At 48.8% G+C, this 19,102-nt stretch overlaps 1 protein-coding gene across 2 annotated transcripts in view; it reads right to left on the bottom strand.

Annotated features, from left to right (window-relative positions):
* Sh3pxd2b (SH3 and PX domains 2B) overlaps positions 1-19,102 on the bottom strand; it is an 83,002-nt gene that overhangs the window by 5,942 nt on the left and 57,958 nt on the right. Inside the window, exons 7-13 of one of the 2 annotated variants that reach the window (XM_013125936.3) lie at positions 18,955-19,089; positions 15,247-15,351; positions 13,818-13,901; positions 11,551-11,668; positions 8,409-8,635; positions 6,690-6,739; positions 5,482-5,607 (exon numbers count right to left, since the gene is read on the bottom strand). In XM_013125936.3, the coding sequence (XP_012981390.1) occupies positions 5,482-5,607; positions 6,690-6,739; positions 8,409-8,635; positions 11,551-11,668; positions 13,818-13,901; positions 15,247-15,351; positions 18,955-19,089 (845 nt within the window). The remainder of the gene's footprint in view (positions 1-5,481; positions 5,608-6,689; positions 6,740-8,408; positions 8,636-11,550; positions 11,669-13,817; positions 13,902-15,246; positions 15,352-18,954; positions 19,090-19,102) is intronic. The other variant, XM_005086998.4, reaches the window with a different exon arrangement.

Here is a 19,102-nt window from a genome sequence, read left to right as displayed (position 1 = left end):
AGAGCCCATATGAAACAGGTACTGTGGAAGCTGTATTCTGACCCTGCAAATTCTCCCACAAGGTCTATGCTAGACCAGTGCGAGTGAGAATGACCCCCATAGGCTCTTCATGTCTAAATACCTGCTCCCCAGTTGGTGGAACTGTTTGGGAAAGACTAGGAGGTGTGACCTTGTTGGAGGAGGTGTGTCATTGCAGGTGGACTTTGAGGTTTCAAAAAATTTGTGCCATTTCCAATCTCTCTCTCTCTCTCTCTCTCTCTCTCTCTCTCTCTCTCTCTCTCTCTCTCTCTCTCTCTCTCTCTCTCTCTCTCTCTCTCTCTCTCTCTCTCTCTCTCTCTCATTCTCTGCCTCTTGCTTATGGAACAGGAAGTGAGCTTGTAGCTGTTCCTACTGCTCTGCCATCATGGACTCTTAAAAAAACCCTCTAAAACTGTAATCCCAGCCAAATGCTTTATAAGTTGGCTTGGTCATGATGTTTTGTCGCAGCAAGAGAAAACCAATACAACCAGCTATGCACACTGTGTAAGGACACCTCGCTGAAGGTGGGTTCTTGTCCAGATTGGATTTTGAGATGGGGTTATTGCTACATTGTCCAGTCTAACTTCTAATTCCTGGCTCAAGCCATCCTCCTGCCTTAGCCACCTGAAGATCTGGGTTACAGGTGCACACTGCCATATCTATCAGGTTCATGTTCACTTTTGGATTGTGATGGAAGCCCTCTGAAAGATGTGGCTGACAGTGCCTTAGAAGGCACCTCTGGGGAGGGGCACTTACTGACATCCAGCCCCTCTGCACTCTGGATTTAATTCCCTTTCCCTCCTGTGAGGTGGGAAGCTACAGGGTCAACTTGGGAGGACTAGGCCACCAACACCATCTGCTACCACGCTAAAGAAGTACAAGGCAAAAGCCACAGAGAGGGAAAACTACCCTTGATCCTGGCTCCTTTGGCTGAACACTAGAAGAGCTGGCTGGTGCTTACAGCAGCTATGCCATATGAAAACTGAGAATCTTTAAACATACAAATCACACGTAGGTCGATGATATGCTATGCTTACATCCAGGGAAACAGAGGCTGACAGAATAACCAGAGTTTCATCTCTTCTCTCCATCTCTCCCTCATGCCCATACCCACTGGATTGACGTTGAGTAGAAATGCTGATGTTATTTAAGATACGATGTTTCCTGTATCTTTTTGAACCAGTATCATCTGAGTGAATTCTTGGAGATGAACGGCACACAAACTACACTATGGGCTGAAGTGTGCCCCCAGATCCCCATGTGAAGCATTCACCTTCAGCACTCCTTGCATCTGGATGGGGCTTTGAAGCGGTACCTAGGTGGTAATGGGTCATAAGAGCAGGCTCTAGTTTACTCAACTGGTGTCTTCAAAGGAAGAGGTTGGGAAATGCAGAGTAAGGGACTGCATGTGAGGACACAGCACGAAGGTGGCTATGTGCAGACAGATCAAGGGAGGAAGTCACAGGAGATACCAATCCTGCCACACCTTCATCCTGGACTTCAGCTCCAGCACCACGAGAAGGGGAATCACTGTGTTTAATTAGTCTGTCTGAGGTATTTTGGTGTACGGCAGGCCTAAGAGAGCCAGCAGCAGCGATTCCCCAGCAGGTTCTGTACACAGGCAACCTGATGCCCACGGCCCTCCCATGATCCAGGGACCATCATCTCACTCTACAAATGAAGAGCAGAGCATCAGGAGAGCTGTGGATCAGTCAGAGGGCTCTGGAGAGAGTGATGGTGGAGGGGAGAGTGGAGGGCAGGCAGCTGGGCTCTGAGTACTGCCAGACCCTGCCTCGTAGGAAGAGCCAAGCCTGTCCTAAGAAACTGCTCTAGGAGTCATAAGGACAGAGGACTGGCAGGAGGGATAGCAGCCACGGACTCAGCACTGGGAGGCCAACTCTGGGGGCCTACAGTCTTGGGTTTCAGCTCGGAGCTCTGCCGCTTGAATAATGTCAGCAGCAGTAACACTCAATGGCAAGATTACTAATGCCTGAATAAGCAAAAGCGTGCCATCTTTGTGAAAGCATGCGAGGGCACTTGGTAGGTGTTACGTTAGCAAACCAGAGGTTTGGTCTCCAAGAAAAGGATGCACTGGACAGGCAGGACACAGTGAGTCTGGCGGGACTGACAAATGGGTGACCAGGATGCTATTATACTCAGTAGTGCTGGGTACAGCTAATGTCATTGCTGGACACATTGCCTTCATCAGCATTCAGTTCCATCACTAAGACAGTGTGAGGGAAGGAGAATGGGATAATGAAGAGAAGACGCCGGTGTGGCTCTATTACACTGACATTCAAGGGAAAGGAGAGTGGCAGAAACTCTGGCCATCTGGATTTTGTTTTCTGATGAGACAGGGTCTCACTGTATAGCCTGCCCTGGAACTTTCCATGAAAACGAGGCTGGCTCCAGCTCATAGAGGTTAGACTACTTCTGCTTCTTGAGTGCAGGGATTAAAGGCATATGTACCCATGTCTATCTCCTACTTGGAGTTTTAATCATGTTCTTGTTGGTAGACAGAGCCACGTATTATGATGAAAGAAACAAATGCAAGGTCACAGAAAGAAAGGGAAGAGCTTGGACTTTAAAACCAGACGGATCTCAGTTCAACTCTTTGCTCCAGCACTTACTAACTGTACCTCGAGATGAGCATTTACCCACCCCCTGAGCTGTATCTGTAAGACAGGCTGATATCGATTTCCCAGGCTTCCTGTCAAGCTTAGTTCTCAAGCAGGTAAGGCGCCAAGGAAATGCCTACACCGACAGTACACTCACCACTGCCACCCCAAAGCATGTTTGAAAGCTAAATAGGACAGACACCGAGCTGAGTCTCACTGTGGCCTGACTGCCAGGAACCTCTGGATGTGTTAATGAACGTGGAGGCCTGAGATTACAGAGATATGAACCAGAAGGTAAAAGAGGAAAAAAAGAAAATGGTGTATAGAACTCATCACAGGAAAGAACAACTGCGTAAGCCTCAAGCTTTAGTGGCAATCATTCCCTCAAAAATCCACTGGTGGGATCTGCCAACATCGTGGGACTGTAAAGCAAAAAAGTCTCCAGGTGGGTGGTGGCTATGATTTTGTTAAAGAATGCTTGATGTGATGGGCATGGTAGCTCACGCCTTTCATCCTAGTTCTTGGGAAGTAGAAGCAGGCACTATGAATTCTAGACCAGCCTGGTGTACATAGTGAGTTCCAGGTCAGCTAGGGCTACAATGGCGGGGGGTGGGGGTGGGGGGTGGGGGCGTGCTGGATATGAGTTTGTTACTAGATCAGCTTGATCAAGAATAGAGGAGAAAGGTCAGAAAAGAAAAAGCGGCAACACCTCCATTAATGCCCCCTTTCAGTACAAATGGGTTACCTAGATCCTGAGGATCCCCGCTAGACTTCTAAATATTCTGAGCCATGGTGGCAGCACCTATTGCTCAATACCCTGTATTAGTAGAAACTGCAGGAGATACATTGCCAAGGGCTCTCTAACTTTCACAAACTGAATCTCTATGCTCTATTACAGAGCTGTGCCCCTAGCCCTGAAAAGCTGTGTCTTAAAACCATATGGCGGTTTTCAGTTCTCTGGGGGGAAGAAGCCTTTCACAGACTACAGTGAGGGCTTCTGGTTTCAAGGTGGAATGGACAGTTGTCTTCTCTTTGTGCAACACATTCAAGGAAAGAAAGCCGTGGGGCTGCAGCCCAGATCAGAGGGAAGCAGGGGGAGGGGTGGATTAAAGTCTAGAAGAATCCTCAGGTGAGCCCTCACAGTTTCTCAGAGGGCACGGAGATCTGCAAAGGGTAGGAGACTGGGTAGCACTGAGGGAGGTAGGGATAGGAGCCAGCACATGACTGGATGTCACCACACAAGCAGCTAGTCTGGTTGGCCTCTGTCCTAGGTCTTGTTCTTGGAAGGGAGATTGTAGGTGGCAACTGTGACCCCCTGCAGGCTGGGGTCACAGAGCTGTGACACTGCTCTGTGGCAGGCTCAGAAGTCTCTAGAAGCTGATCAACTTCTTTTGTGCATTTCTGTGGACCATCTCACAGCTGCCTTGTCTTTTCATTCTATGATGCTTGACGATGGGACTCAGGGCTGTAGCCCCTGCAGCCAAAACCAGGGACTGATACCACAGAATAACCGCAGCAAATATAAGTAGCAACATAAAGAATTGACAACCGAGGAAAGTGATAATCACTGTTAACAGCAGGACTGCAAGTTAAACCACCATCCTTACACAGATAGAGAGGAACACCAGATTAATCCAAGGCCAGATGAAACGAGAACAGGCAGCTGCGGAAAAGAACCAAGAAGAATGCTTGGAAATGAACACTGTAATTGTTGAATGAGAATAAGGAACATACTGAGCAGCTGAAGAGCAAATCGATGAACTAAGAAACTGGCAGGATGTCCTAAGGACGTGCCACTCATCTTCCTGTGGTTGATGCGTCACCTTAGATTGCTTATGGTACCGACCATCGGCAGATAGGAAGGAAGTAAGAAGTTACAATGTACTGTTTTGAGGAAAAATGAGAAGCCAAAAAGTGCATGTTCCACAGAGGTATAATCTTTTCTTTTCTTTTTTTGTTTTTGAGATAGGGTTTCTCTGGTTGTCCCAAAACTCACAGGCATCCACCTGCTTCTGCCTCCCAAGTGTTGGGATTAAAGATGAGTACCACCAATATCTGGTGTAATCTTATCTTTTTAAATGCTCATCAAAATCACAGATATGATCCTAGGAACATGAGGGGTGACTGGACTATAGCTATCATAGAGATGAGCAGGTTTAATCTCTATCTCCTGTAGTGGGGCAGGAAGCATCTGGCCAAGGTTTACTCATGACAGAGCAGAAACGGGGGTGCCAGTGGCCAGATCCCTTGGTTCTGTCAGGAGGCATCTCCGAAGATTTCTCATCCAGAGCTTTGATGCTATCCTGTTACCTGCAGGCTTTCTCGAGTGCATGGGAAACATCTTTCATCCCTAAGCTTGTGAAGATAAAAGATGCCCATGAGAAGACAAAGGACTTACTATGGCTATCCAGGGATACAGAGCACACATGCAGAGAATGGGAGGGAAAGAGATGAGAGAGGGGAGCCAGGAGGTGATTGGAAAAGGAACATAGGACTAGCAGATGGCTCAGTGGATAAAAGCACTTGCTGTGTAACACTGATGACCCAAGTTTGATCCTTGGACCCAGGGTAGCTCAGGTCTGTATTCCTAGCCTCCGCACTCCTATGGCAATAAGGGAGGTTTCTGTTAAGGGCATTGAAACTGGAGGTTGGTGATGGTTACACAACTCTGAATAAAAGAAATCACCAACTTTTCTGCTCAGGTTGGCAAACAGTTTTGCATGTGATCATGAAGATATGATCATACCTTAATAAAGCCATTAACCTCGTCTCCCCTTCCCCATAGCAGGAGGTAAGAAGAGAGAAGGCAATGCCAAGAATGAAGAATGACAGCATGTGTGCTCACCTCGACCTTCAGGCCGGCCTGGAAGCTGATGCCATCTGGGATGGTGGTCTGGAACTCTGCAATGGTGTAATACTCCTCTTCCACCTGGGGTGGGATGGGAGGCTTCGGCAGGTTGAGGCCTCGAGGCTGGCAGGATTACACACAGGGCTGACTGAGTCATGGTGGAATGAAGAGACTAGGGTATATAACATCACCACTGTCTGGGTGCTGGGGAAGCCTAATTCACTTCTGAGGGGCAAAACAAAGGGGATTTGACTGTCACCTCCCAGTTGAGGTCTCACTTGCCCTTCAACTTTACAGTAACAGGAGCAGCATGGGACATCCCAGTATATCATGAGAATTTGGGAAAACACAAAAGTGTCAGAATGTAAGAGGCAGCGAGGCTACGGGAAGACCGCAAGTCTTCGAATCAGACCCATGTGGGTTGGAATGCTGATGAAGGGCCATGTCAAGCCTCTGCTTCATCTCCTGTAGAATGGGCATCCTAATACTACTGGCCTGGGACACTTGCTACTAAGCACCTAGCACATTCAAGGTGCTAGACAAGAACCCAAAAAGTGGCAGACATTTTCTGAAGGCCCCTTTCCAAATTTCTTGTGATCACCAGTGTTTTACAGTTTGAACATTTATATACATAGTGAGACATGTATATAAGTTCACACACAAAATACATTTATGCTTTATGCATACTCAGCTCGAGTGTAATATTTTCCGATTTTTTTAGTGTGCCTGGGTTTTGACTGTGCTCTGTCATGTGATGTCAGGTATGGAATTTTCATTCCACTTTTGGTATCATGCTGGTTTTTGGATTAAGGATGCTCAATGTTAAAAAGGTACCTATCGGTAGGGCATGGTGGTGCATATTTTTGATCCCAGCACTCAGGAGGCAGAGGCAGGAAAATCTTTGTGAGTTTGAAGCCAGCCTAGTCTACAGAGGGAGTTCCAGGCTAACCAGGACTGTAGTGAGACTCTGCCTATAAATAAGTAAATGAGTGAATAAAAAAATGGACATAGAGAGTTAAAAATGGATCAGAGCACCAGATGTCACCACAGACAAACCTGTGCCTCTAAGCGTGGGCCTGTTTCACATAGATTGCTTCATGAAAAAGGAGAGCTGCTTGGAAAGTACTAGAATATGGAAGACTGGTGGGTAACCCAGACAGCTCCCAGGACAAGCAGATAGGGCCCTAAGGCAAGTGTGCACTTACAATGGTCATGTCCCGGCGAGGAGGGGGTCTCTGTCTCATCTTTGGTGATCCTATGGGGAAACAAGACTTCACTCACATGCAGAATTCCACAAACAGATTCCCAGCGGTGGGAGCCAGGTGGGGTCTCCTCCCTCCCCAGGAGCCACATGTTTGTGTTTCTATGAGCCTTTGTGAGAACAGCTTGACTATGCTCTCCTCAAGCTAGGCTCAGGACCCTCCATCAACATGGCCTCCCCTGGATCTTTGCTACATGGGAACAACAGATGAATGACACTGACCTTTAAGTAAAGGCAGAGTGTCCATGTACAGTGTAAAGCATGGGCTCAGAGCTATACAGGGCTGGGCTCAGACTCATCCCAGCACAGCAAAAAAAATTACTGTTTGACTCTCAGCCATAGGTCCTTTTCTATGGAATAGCCTAATGCATACCTCTCCCCAGGTGGCTGGGGTAAAATGAAGTACTGACTTCTGTTTCTATTAGAGTATTAGAAAATGCAAAATGCAACAGAGTCTTAGCCAAGACATTTAGCTGCTCACGGAAGGACAACCCTTTCTAGACTTCCTTGCAGCTTGGTGTTGCCATGTGACTAAGTCCAGCAGAGTATGAGGGAAGGTGGAACATTTGAGTTGGTTCACTCCTCCCTGCCTTTCACTGGCTGGACAGTGATGGACCACATTGAATGATGTGGCCAACATGAAACAGATGCAGGAGACCGAGATCCTTGACTGCGTGGAAGCATCATCTCAGCTGTAGACACAAAACTGCTCTATTGTGTAGAGTGGAAGTGAGTTTCTAGATCAAATGAGCCACTGTTATTAGGTGTGTGTGTGTGTGTGTGTGTGTGTGTGTGTGTGTATACACACATGAATGTGTGTGTGTCAGGGGAGGAGACTTTGTTTTGGCATCTGAACATCCTAACAAAGTCATGTTACTTCAGATTTTCATTTGGTCCCTTAGCACTAGCAGACCACGCTCTTGACCAAGAGAGTCCAGAATCACAGAGCCCTGCCATGGCCTGCAGCATCCGTGAAACTCTTCATACTTAAGATGGCGTAGACAGCATGGAACTCAGCTCAGTGCCCTCATCTCTGTGAGGAGCTGGAGTCCTTTCTCCACAGATTCTTTCTGCCTTCAGGACCAGCACAGGATGCTGGGCACTGTGTTGAGGCCACAGTTCCAAGTACAATGCAGACAACTATGAGTAACTGCTCTTGGGTGTGTATGGGAACACTAATAGTAAAATCCGTATAGAGAGGCTTTGAAGAGCAAGATGTGTGAAGCACTGTGGTGGAAGCAAAGCCAACACGGTTCACATTTGAGGCCATGGCGAAGACTGGAGGGGCATGGGCCTTGGGACCAACCTCCAGTCCCACCGCTACCAGGTGAACGACCTTGGTCTGTCTCATCACCTATTTTTTTGGTCTCAACCCTCAAAGACTGTCAGAGGAGCCAGTGAGCTAATCAGGAGACTCCTGACACACACCAGGAACTTGATCATGACACAGTGGGACAATCTAGGGAAGGGACAGCATACTGCTCAGATTTTGTAGCCTGCTGGTCCAGTGGTCTGGGGGAGTTACCCAGGGTCCCCAAGTTTTTATTTTAACCTGAAGGATATCAACAGATGGAAGGTTGTGGCAAGGAAGAAGGGCAACCTGGGAGATGCTCTAAGCTCAGATAGACCTCAGCTATCTGGAACAAGGGTGGGTGTCACTCACTCTGCTTAACGTCACCATCTGGCACCAGGCGACCTTCAAACCGGCCATCCCTCTGGTTGTTGAGCAGCTCCTTCTCCCTGCCCAGAGCATTCTGGTGCCGAGAAACACCATCCAAGTCGAGGGCCCCTGAGTGGGCATTTGAGCTGGGGCCCAGCTTTGGGGGCAAGGGCTCCCCACTGCTCTTCTTTAGGTAGGAAGCAGGGGCCCAGCCCTCTTTACCCTGGAACCTGGGAGGAAGGGAAAGGATTCTGGTCAGGTTGGTCTACAGGGCCTTGGTATGTGGGGTAGGGGAAGCCATGCCTCTATATGACAGGTTCAGGATGGTGGGTGTGGTGATTTGAAAGAAAATAACCCCTACAGCGAGTGGCACTATTAGGAGGTTTGCCCTTGTTAGAGGAAGTGTGTCACTGTGGAGGCAGGCTTTGAGATCTTATATATGCTCAAGCCAGGCCCAGTGAGACAGACCACTTCCTGTTGCCTGTGGGACAAGATGTAAGAACTCTCAGCTACCTTCAGCACCATGTATTTCTGCATACTGCCATGTCCCACCATGATGATAATGGATTGAATCTCTGAACTGTAAACTAGCCCAATTAAATGTTTTCCTTTAGGAGAGTTGCTGTGGTCATGGTGTCTCTTCGGAGCAATCGAAACCCTAACTAAGACAATGGGACAGTGAACTCTGTATGTTGTGGGTCAGAACACGCAATTCACTGCTCTTGGATGATGCCTAAGCCTTCACACTAGCCTTCCAGGCTTTCCCCACTTGGTCTCCACCTGCCTCGCTCAACAGCCACATACCCCTCCCACTTGCAGTCTCCCAAATGCATCCTGCTTGTCACTTCCCCACATTGCCGCTTTAGGTGGGGGCCTCCACCTGACAAGCTCCCTCCTCCCTCCTTGTGGCACCTGCTCCTCTTCCCAGGCTTTAGTTAATGTCATTAAGTCTTGTTCTGATCCCTAAACGACGCCCAGTCTCCCCATGGCTTCTGCATACTCTGTAATCCCAGCACTTGGTTGTAGCCTTCCTGTCTCCTAGTTAGAATATGAACCCTTGGGTATGAACATCTGGGCATCGGTAAATTCAGTAAAGAAATGAAAGGCCAAGGGGACAAGAGGACAAGTCGCCAAGTCAAATCACATCTTGAGCAAACAGCAGTAAAGCTCTGCACCAGAGCTGCCCCCTACTGTACCACTGTGATGGTGCCAGTGAGAGCCAGCACTCTCGGCACCTACTCTGTCAGTCCTGCCCTAAGCACTTCACGGCTGTTAGCGTGTTTGAGCACAGCCAATCTTGGCAGGAGGGACTGCAGGTCTAGTCCCCAACCCCCACTTCTCAGCGAAGCTTCTTAAGCACTGACGTGACCCCACCAATGGAAAATTCCACACTTGACTTCATGTGACGGATCACAGTCCAAATGCAGCTGTATTATACTTGCATGAACTCATCTTCCAGCTGTGCTTATACAGTGTATATGCAACACAGTGAATTTGGGTTTACCCGTGGCCCTCCTCATCCCCAAGACATCGCATTACACATATGCCACATTCCCAAAAGATGAAAACATCCCAGATCCCAAAGACTTCTGTTCCCATGCATTTCAGACAAGGGTTTTTTCAACCAGAATTGGCATCCGCCTTAAAGACAAGAAGTCTGAGACCCATTGGTGTTAAACACCTCACTGAAGTTTACAAGTAAGTCTGTGGCAGGAATAGATTCAGACCTCTTAATTTGTTCTTTGTGGCCTTTTTCTAGCAGCCTGGCCCCTGGTTCAAAGCCTCACACCGACAGGGCAGGGCTCTGTGTCAGTTGACACAACATACTTAGACGTGAATGATGTAGTTCCTTGTTGTTGCCACTGAACCGAGGAGTGACAGCACTCCGACATACCAGCTCATTGCCCCTAAAAAGGGCATTAGTGAGGACAATGATTGCTTGATTCTCACATGGCAGAACTTGGGTTTCGTAATAACAAGTCAGGTCTGTTGTACTGGAGCAAGCCCACACCGGCTCACAAGAGCCCACATCACAGATCGATTCTGAACTCCACATTTAGTGGCATCACATTGGTGGCTTGAATGTGGCCACAGGACAGGTATTTACACCATGGAAATCAGCCAACCCCACTGAGAGCTATTAGTGCCTCTCCAAACAGGCACTCACACCTTTGGGGAAAGAGGAATAGACCCAGCTGACTAGTCATGATTACGGTAGAGCAGAATCTCATTAAAAATCAGCTAAAGAAGCCGGCTGGGCAGTGGTGCACATCTTTAACCCCAGAAGTCGGGAAGCAGAGGCAGGTGGATCTCTGTGAGTACGAGGCCAGCCTGGGCTACAGAGTGAGTTTGAGGACAGTTAGGGCTATGTAGGAGTCCCATCTCCAAAAAACAAACAAACAAAAACCTCAAACAAAACAAAACTGCTTTAAAAACAAAATGGCAAAATGGCTTGGGTTTCAGTGAAAAGTGGGTCATTTGACTGGAGGCAAATTTACAAGGAGATAGAAATCTGTACAATTAAGCATTTGTCAAACTTAAAAGCCCTCTAAGAGGGAGTAAGTCTTGCTTTAAGTGGAAAAAGCTAGCTGAAAACACAACACAGTGCACATCCTCAGGCCATCATTTGGGGCACAAAGACAAAAGCACAGGCGGCATACATGGGAGAGTGAGCAGGCTCTGGGTACGTCCCAGCTTTGGATGACACTTAACCTCACCCTGACAACTGCCTCCTGAACTCTAGAGCTGTGGGTTCCAGGGTATGTTACTCTGCAGCATGGTGCTGTGACAGTCACATGTCATTTAATGAAATTTCTGAAAAAAGTTATTAGTAACTTCTACCGTGGGCAAACACCATAGTGTGCTTACACAAACTCAGACAGAGTGGCCCACTACACACCCAGGCTATGTGCAAGACATACTATAGTGTTCTGCTCTCCGAGGCTTGGGGAGCTCAGAGGTCTTGTCTGTTAGGACTTTAAGGAAAGGTATGGTCAGGGAGGGAGGCCAGATCACATTAAGATGTGTTCTTTCGTGGCTGAGGCAGAAATGTCACCTGTCTGCAGTTTCTCACAGACCTCTGTGCAGCTGGAGCCCATCAGTGGCCCAGGACCCACTGAACCACAGGGGAGGCAGAGGCAGATACCTGATCTTCCACCAGCCTTCCAGGTTCTTCTGGATGACCTCCACCACAGCCCCTCGCTCTAGGTTCATTTCGTCCTGGTCACGAGCTGTGTACGGATAGATGACTGTGTACTTCTCCTCTGCAGGGACACAGGGCGATGGGGTGAGAAAGAGACCAGAGGAGTCCAGCATGCAGGCTGTGAACTTGAATCACACCGAGGGAAATTCTCTGCGAGGTCTCTGGCTCCCCAGATTCCTGCAGAGCTCTAAAGGCTCCAGTCCCTCTGATGGCCTCGGCATCGCACAGTCACCCTTGTTTCCTTCCAATCTGTGCCTCAAGGTCACGGTCCATGACTTCATGCAACATTCTGACACACAGCATCCTCATCACCCTCGCTCAGGCTAATCCCCCCATTTCAGGAATTACCTTCTAACTGACTCCACGTTTACTATTGTTTCGAGTCTGTTTCCCCTGGGAAGAGTATGAGCTCCATGAAGGCAGGGTCTGGTCTAGCTCAGTCATGGTTTCATCTCCAGCACTGAAGATGCCGGGAAAGCTGGCAACTGTTTCATGAATGAGCCTCTGTTTAGGGAGGGAGCATGTTCTTAACCCTGTCCCCTGCAGGGTTGGGGATGCTCCTTGCTCACACGGTGAGTCAAGGCCCTGGGCTCCTGCTAGATCTTGCTGGTGGAGACCAAGAGTTCAGAGATAAGCTGAAACTGCCAAGGAGTGGACAGAGAGCACTTCTCATTACCTAGGTGGTGACTAGACTACATTCTTTATTGGCCATGTACAGCCCTGATTCAATCATGCTTAAACCTGCATGGCTGGGTTGCTTCCCCCACCCCACTCTCCCTACAAGCCACAGCACTATCCGACAAGCCCACACTCCTCCTGAGAGCCATACCCCGCTGCGTTACCGCAGCAGCCCAGAGATCCTGCTCATTGGCAGACCCTGGGCAGGATGCTCAGGAGAGTCTGTGTCTGCTCTGGCTGCTGACACAGAGAAACATGGACACATGTCCCAGGGGAGCCCAGGAGGGAGAAGAGAGGGCTGTCTTAGAATACATTTCAGTCCATAGGTGAGTAGCTCAGCCAGCCATGGCCTGGTGCTCACACTTCTCGGGGACACACTTGAGGCATCTGTTGCCAGTCAGCTGCTGCAGAGGAGGTGGGAAGCACTCAGGCATTTATTTATTTATTGAAATGGCCCGCTGACCTACTCTGAGGGGGCTGTGCTGACTCGTGGCACACATCTTGTGTTCAGCATGGTCAGCTGGCTCTCCTTGTGCTGAATCAGCAGGTACCAGGCTGGGGTAGGAGGGAGGAAGGAAGGAAGGAAGGATTCTGCTGGCCAAGCACATCAGTTTTGTATAGTTCAGGTGGGAGGGGGCACTGCCTGGGTCCTCATCTGTGCATTCAAACCCATGAGCCCTGGGTCCCCTCAGGCTCCAGCTGGGAGGGTTCTCAAGCTGTGGGACGCTAGACATGCTGACATGTTGAGTGACTCCAGACTGAGCTCAGGGGCTACAGCAGCAATGCCTGCCCTTCTACTGGTGGTTCATCCATGTGCTGTGGGAGTGGCTAAGACCCTGCCTCCTGGAGGGGGATGGATGTGCCTGTGACCTTGGCGGAATCACAGTACCCTAAGGCCTGGCTGCTGTGATTGGTTCAGGGATGACACACAGCGGGAGGGCCAGGAGAACCAGTCCTAGTGCTTGTGTTGAAGGAGAAGCTGATTTTTTTTGGTGACTGTCCCTGATAGGTGCCTGGGATTGGCGTCATGAGAAGCAGAGCTGTGTCAATGAAACAGAATAGGGCAGAGGTGGCGAGGGCACAACCAGCCTTGCTTGAAACTAGTACTAGCCTGGCTTTTCAGTGACCTCCCTACTGAAGACAGAGTCTCATAATGCAGTTCAAGCTGTCTTCAAACTCAGGATTGTCTTGTCCTGGCCTTCAAGTGCTATAGATATGAACCACTCACTACCGACCTGGATGTGGCTTCCTGCTGTGACAGAAACAAGTCTGACAAAAGTAATGGGGCTGCCCAGTCACTCTCATAGAAGACCCAGGCGACTGTTAAACTGGGACACTTCAGAGCCCCAAGGCTGTCAAATACCCCAGGCCCACTCCTCCCCATCCTGCATGCTTGCACACACAAGATGACAAGTCCATGTTTTTTTCACATGCAGCAGACACAGGCAATCCCAGAGCAGGGAGCTCATGCAGGTAGACGCAAGGACCTGGCTCCAAGCACCAAATGCAGGGAAATCTCCAAGGGTAGGCACCTTGACGCCAGCTGATGGCATACAAGTCCCCCAGAGTCCGGCGGCGGCCCATAGACCGGGGCAGAGAGCAGTACCTCCAGGAGACTGGTCAGGTAGCATGTTGGAGGGAGGGCAGAAGGCAGAGGTAAGAGACACTCACTCCCAGCAGCTGTAGGGCTGTGAGCACCTAGCAATGTTCCCTAGGAGGGATCTACCTGAGTCTACTCCCAGCTCCAGGTGTCCCAGAGAGGAGATGCCTGGGGAATGAGTTTCAACTTGAGTCAAGGGGTGTCCAGTAGACATTCTACTCCTAGAATGATTATACTGAGAAACTGTCATGGTAGAGGGAAAGAAAACGCCTAACCCTGTAGGAAGATGGGCTCCTGCCTGTCCACTAGCTGTGTGGGGAAAAAATCAGCCCCTCTGAGCAAGGCTCCTCATCTGTGAAATGGAGCTAACAGTCAGTTTCTCCTCAGGCATTTTCCCGTGCCTGGAACAGGGGTGAGGGAGGTTGCCCTGAGTAAGGAGCCTATAAAACACACCACAGACAGTGTAAGGAGACATAGGCTGCCAGCAGTGTACACCCTCCCTTTAATCTGAGCTCATCCTGTGATAGCCTGTGGTGGCTTGGCCCCCAGCTCCTGGAGGGCCACTGAAACAGAGCTTCAGAACTCTGCAGAATGTCACGGCAGTACCACAACTGCAAAGCCACATGCAGTCTTTGGGTATGTAAAATTTTGGGTTTCTAGAACCTCCTTCTCTTTACCCCCCTTTCTGACATACTTGATTTGTCTCTGTGTTTCCTCAGAGCCATCCACTGAAACCCAGCAACACTCATGCCCCAGGCAGGATCAGGACAAAGGTCACAACATTCCCATGTTCAACAGAAGAATGGGGTTAGAGAGGTGTCTCTCTCCCAAAGTTACTCCCAAGGTAAGATTCACGCTCAGGTCTGCCAGACTCCCAGACACTCGTGTGCTACCAGAGGCACTGAGGGCCCCTCTGCTTTGGGAAGTTCTTGGGGGAGAGGAAGCATTGGGCCTTGGTATTGCTGAACCACATATAACATCTATCACGAGGTATCCCCAGGAAAAGGAAGTGTGTGGGAGACAGAAGGGGACACCTAAACCAACAGAAAAATCAGGTATGTTTAAACAGACAGGGTCAAAAGTCTTGCAAATGGGCAAGTATAGCTTGGTACTGTGGCCACCACAGCAATAAAGAGGAGTAGGGGGGTGTCAGCAGCAGTCTGGCTGGGGTTCCCATAAAGGGGCAAGGGCCTAGCTTTGACAAGGCTCACCTAGGGTAGCTCCCACAAATCTTTAAGGAAGCACAGGCTTACCCTACAGTTCTAATCCCAGTCTGTGCACAGGCTCTGGACCCTGAGCTAGTGAGCTACCAATCCCAGAGCAGAGGCTGCCAAGAAGGGTGAGCAGGAAGCTCCTCCTACCTTCCTCAGGCTGGAGGGAAAACTCATCCTGCACACCGTCCTGGCCCTCGAGGCAGGTTGCAGGGACCCAACCTTGCTCTTCAGCAGTGCTGACGAACCACCAACCTGTAAGAAGAATGCAAGGTGCTGTCAGCAGAGCAAAACAATAATAATCCAGCTGTCCTTCAGCACATACGGGACTGTTCTGGAGGTGCCCTGAGGACAGCAGATCCTCACATACAGCAGTCCCTACATAAATGTATAGGACACACCCAGGACCCTCCCACACCCCTGCACTCCCTCATATAAGGGTATAGGACACACCTAGGATCCTCCCACACCCCTGCAGACTTTAACTCATCTGCAGGAGACTTTTGCCAATAGAATGTCAAAGCTGTGAACAGTTAGGTTGCACATCTAGGGGCTAGGGCGGGAAAAGCTCTGGTCATGCTCAGCACAATCACATTTTTCCCCTTGATTATTTTCTATCCATGGTTGGTTGTATCCAAAGGTGTGGAAGCTGACGGTATAGTATGCCACTCAACAGTTAGTTCAAGTTAGGATAAGTAAATAACTAGTTCATTGGGTAGAATACAGCTGCCAATAGTAACTACTAATTGCTAAAAAAAACAAGCTAACAAGAAAGTTGTTTCTGAGCCTGGGACAGGGGTGAGGGAGGTCGCCCAGAGTAAGGAGCCTATAAAACATTTGCCTTTAGCAGGGTGTGCAATGGGCTGTTCACTGTACTTGCATGATTTTGTATAACCTTACCATTATCATCCTCATTGCACAGTGAAGAAACAGACACAAGGAGGATACCAGGTGTGACCATGTTCATCAAGGGTGTGGCAGAGCTGCAGTCTGTGTTTGACCCTAAAGGCACAGGCCTCAAAAGGTACTTGGTACATGCCAAGAGGATTCTGGCTGCAGGTCTGACTGCGCCACAGGCTTTGTACTCACACCATGTGCTCTCTGAGGAAGGGCTGTTGTAGGCCAAATGGCCTCCACCTAAAGATGCCATGTTCTAATCCCTCGGTATCTGGTTTTTACATTTGTGTTTACCAACCATGAAATAAAAAAAATACCCTTAAAAATCCCTCCATGTGTCCTGAATACACAGACCCCTAATATTACTCCCTACACCAGTGGTTCTCAACCTTCCTAATGCTGTGACCCTTTAATACAGTTCTCATGTTGTGGTAACACCCAGCTATAAAATTATCTCGTTGATACTTCACTACTGTAATTTTGCTACTGTTATGAATTGTAATATAAATATCTGATTGCAGGACATCTGATATGTGACCCCAAAGGGGTCATGACTCACAGGCTGAGAACCTCTGCTCTGAACAAACAGTTAATGTAGTACCTACATTACATGAGGCATAATGCCACCTAGAGAGGATGTATAATGTTTGGAGGTTGCACACAGGTCAAAAGCAACCCCCCTGCCTGTTTATATCTGGCCATTATCTGTCCTGTATATCTTTCTCTCTTACATCCTTCCTAGCAACCCATCCTGGTGGCCCAGGTAATGGGCACTCCTTTCTTTGTGCCCCTTGGTATCTGTCTCCTTGCCATACAACCTGTATACGTCTCTTGGGAACTAGAAAACCACAGAGTTAGGAACAGCTTGCAGAGGCCTGGGGGCAAATGATGAGTCACTTGGAGTCTGATTCATCTAGCTTCAGCACAAGGATTATTGTGTGTATTTTTCAATTTCCATCCATGGGTCACTATTCCTGTAGCTTTCATGACTTAAATGGCTAGAATAGTATTGGGGCATGATAGGCCTCAGAAGATTGGGACATACACTCTCTTTAGCCTTTTCCTGCCTGCCCCTTGCATCTGCTTTTTCTGTCCAATGTAGGCATGGAAGCGAGGATTTCCCTCCCCCAAAGGAATTCATAAAAGCTAAAAATATTATCTAATCTTTTTCACCTTGGAGCTCCTGGCTATAAAGAAATTAAATGATCTGACCTACTTTGATAATAGATTATAAAATCCCATTTTGAAAGAGTTCCTACCCCATGCTCTGGAGTACAACACAGAGGGCAACAAGAGTCTGGATGAGCAGCCTGGCTGGCTTCCCCAGTATTTATTAGCATTTGATCTGACCCCTTTTATTCCATCACAGGTCAACGCAGCTGCCAATTGTGCCTGTTCACTGAAATCTCTGAGAAACCTAGGGGTTTGGAAAGCTTGCTGAGCACAGACATTCCTGGAGGGTAGCACCCATAAAGGGTGTGTGAGTGAAGTGTCTCTTCCACTGCTTGCTGGTGCATCCCTTCACCTGTATCCTTTCGAGCATCCTTGATAATGACCCTGCAAGCATGTTTCTCTTGGTCTTAAAAGTCACTTAATGGAGACAGAGGGGGTTTGTGTGAACCATGCTTGATAGCCAGCCGTAGGAAGCAGAACAACTGGGTTTGTACCCAGCTAAGACAATGAGGGGTGGCCTGAGCCTATGGGATCCAGTGCTACCCTTAGGTGGGCAGGATCAGAAGAGAACTGGATTAAAGAGCCTTAAGGTGTTCACTGAAGAAGTGAGTGCTGCTCACTGTGGGAGAAATCCTCGTATCTTTTACAGTCACACAGGTGACCTTGGAAGAGTCAGAGCATGGGACACTGAGATGGTGTTGGAGCAGTACTTCCTTTCCAGGTCATCAAAGCTGACAATGACTTCCAGACGGCACAATTTGGAGGTTTGGTTGGCTAACACCAGCCTCATGACTAATGGTGACATGACCTGGAGGATGCCGGAAACATCATCTTCCTGTATTCTTGGAAGCAGGTACTATTTCTAGACTGCACAGTAGGGTCTGATTGGCTAACACCAGTCTCATGATTAATGTGAGTAACGGTAACTTGAAGGATTCTGGAAGCTTGGCCCTTCCACAGTTACGTGGACTTAACTGACCATCAGACTATCATAGGGCTTGGCCCCTAACAACATGAACGCAGTTGGGGAAGGGCCTGCTCACTCCCTACTTTTTCTGCATGGTGTGATGGCTGCTGTGCAGCTAGGGGAGGGGGAACAGGGAAGGAAGCAAGCATTTCTGGAGCACATGCTGTGTGCCCAGTTCAGGTTAAGGCACTCTCTACAGTGTAACATTTACTCTTTCAACATTTTTTGACAGTTTTCTGTGTTTTGTGGATGACAAGATTGGCAGCCAAAGGCATGGAGTGGCCTGAACTGATGTGCAGTGTAGGGTCCAGGTGTAACACAGGCCCCTGTCTCAATCACCACACCACTGGACGTGACCAGTGGTTCTGGGAGGGCAGGTGGGTTGAGGAGATAGGTAGACTCTCTGAACAGTTTCTTCTTTTTGCGACACAGTCTCTCTATGTAGCCCAAGATAACCTGAAACTTGAGGTTCTCTCATTTCCACAAGTGCTGGAATTACAGGAGTGTGACATCTCTGTCAGGTCTTCAGCCTTCTAGAGGACTCCCAAGGGAAATCAACAAGAAAACTCTCAATGGAGCACTCGACTCTGTCTATAAGTACTTGAGAACCAGAAGGAATGTTTATAGTCCTGAGTGTCAGAACAGTGGTAACACTGGACCCAACGGGATGCTGAGGCAGTTACTATGAGCCCTCAGTGGCTCTGGGGAGCTGAGCCAGGTTGGTTTGCTTATTTGTTTTGGAGTTTCCACATGCTTCTGGTTGTGGGGCTTGGTGATGGTGCAGGGTGTGTGTGAGGGAGGTGGTCCAGGGAGGTTCTTACCTGACTCATTCTTCTCAATAATGTCCACTACTTGGCCCACACTGAGGCTGATCTCTGAGCTCTCCTGCTTCTGATAGTCTGCCACCACCACATACTGCTCCAGGACCATGGGGTCCACCGAGGTCAGGTCACTCCCTGTGAACACCAA

Source organism: Mesocricetus auratus, unplaced genomic scaffold (assembly GCF_017639785.1).
Source record: "Mesocricetus auratus isolate SY011 unplaced genomic scaffold, BCM_Maur_2.0 Super-Scaffold_100007, whole genome shotgun sequence".
In the NCBI taxonomy this organism is placed as follows: domain Eukaryota; kingdom Metazoa; phylum Chordata; class Mammalia; order Rodentia; family Cricetidae; genus Mesocricetus; species Mesocricetus auratus.
Note: the sequence above shows the minus strand (reverse complement) of the source record. Positions and strands in the feature narration are given on the sequence as shown.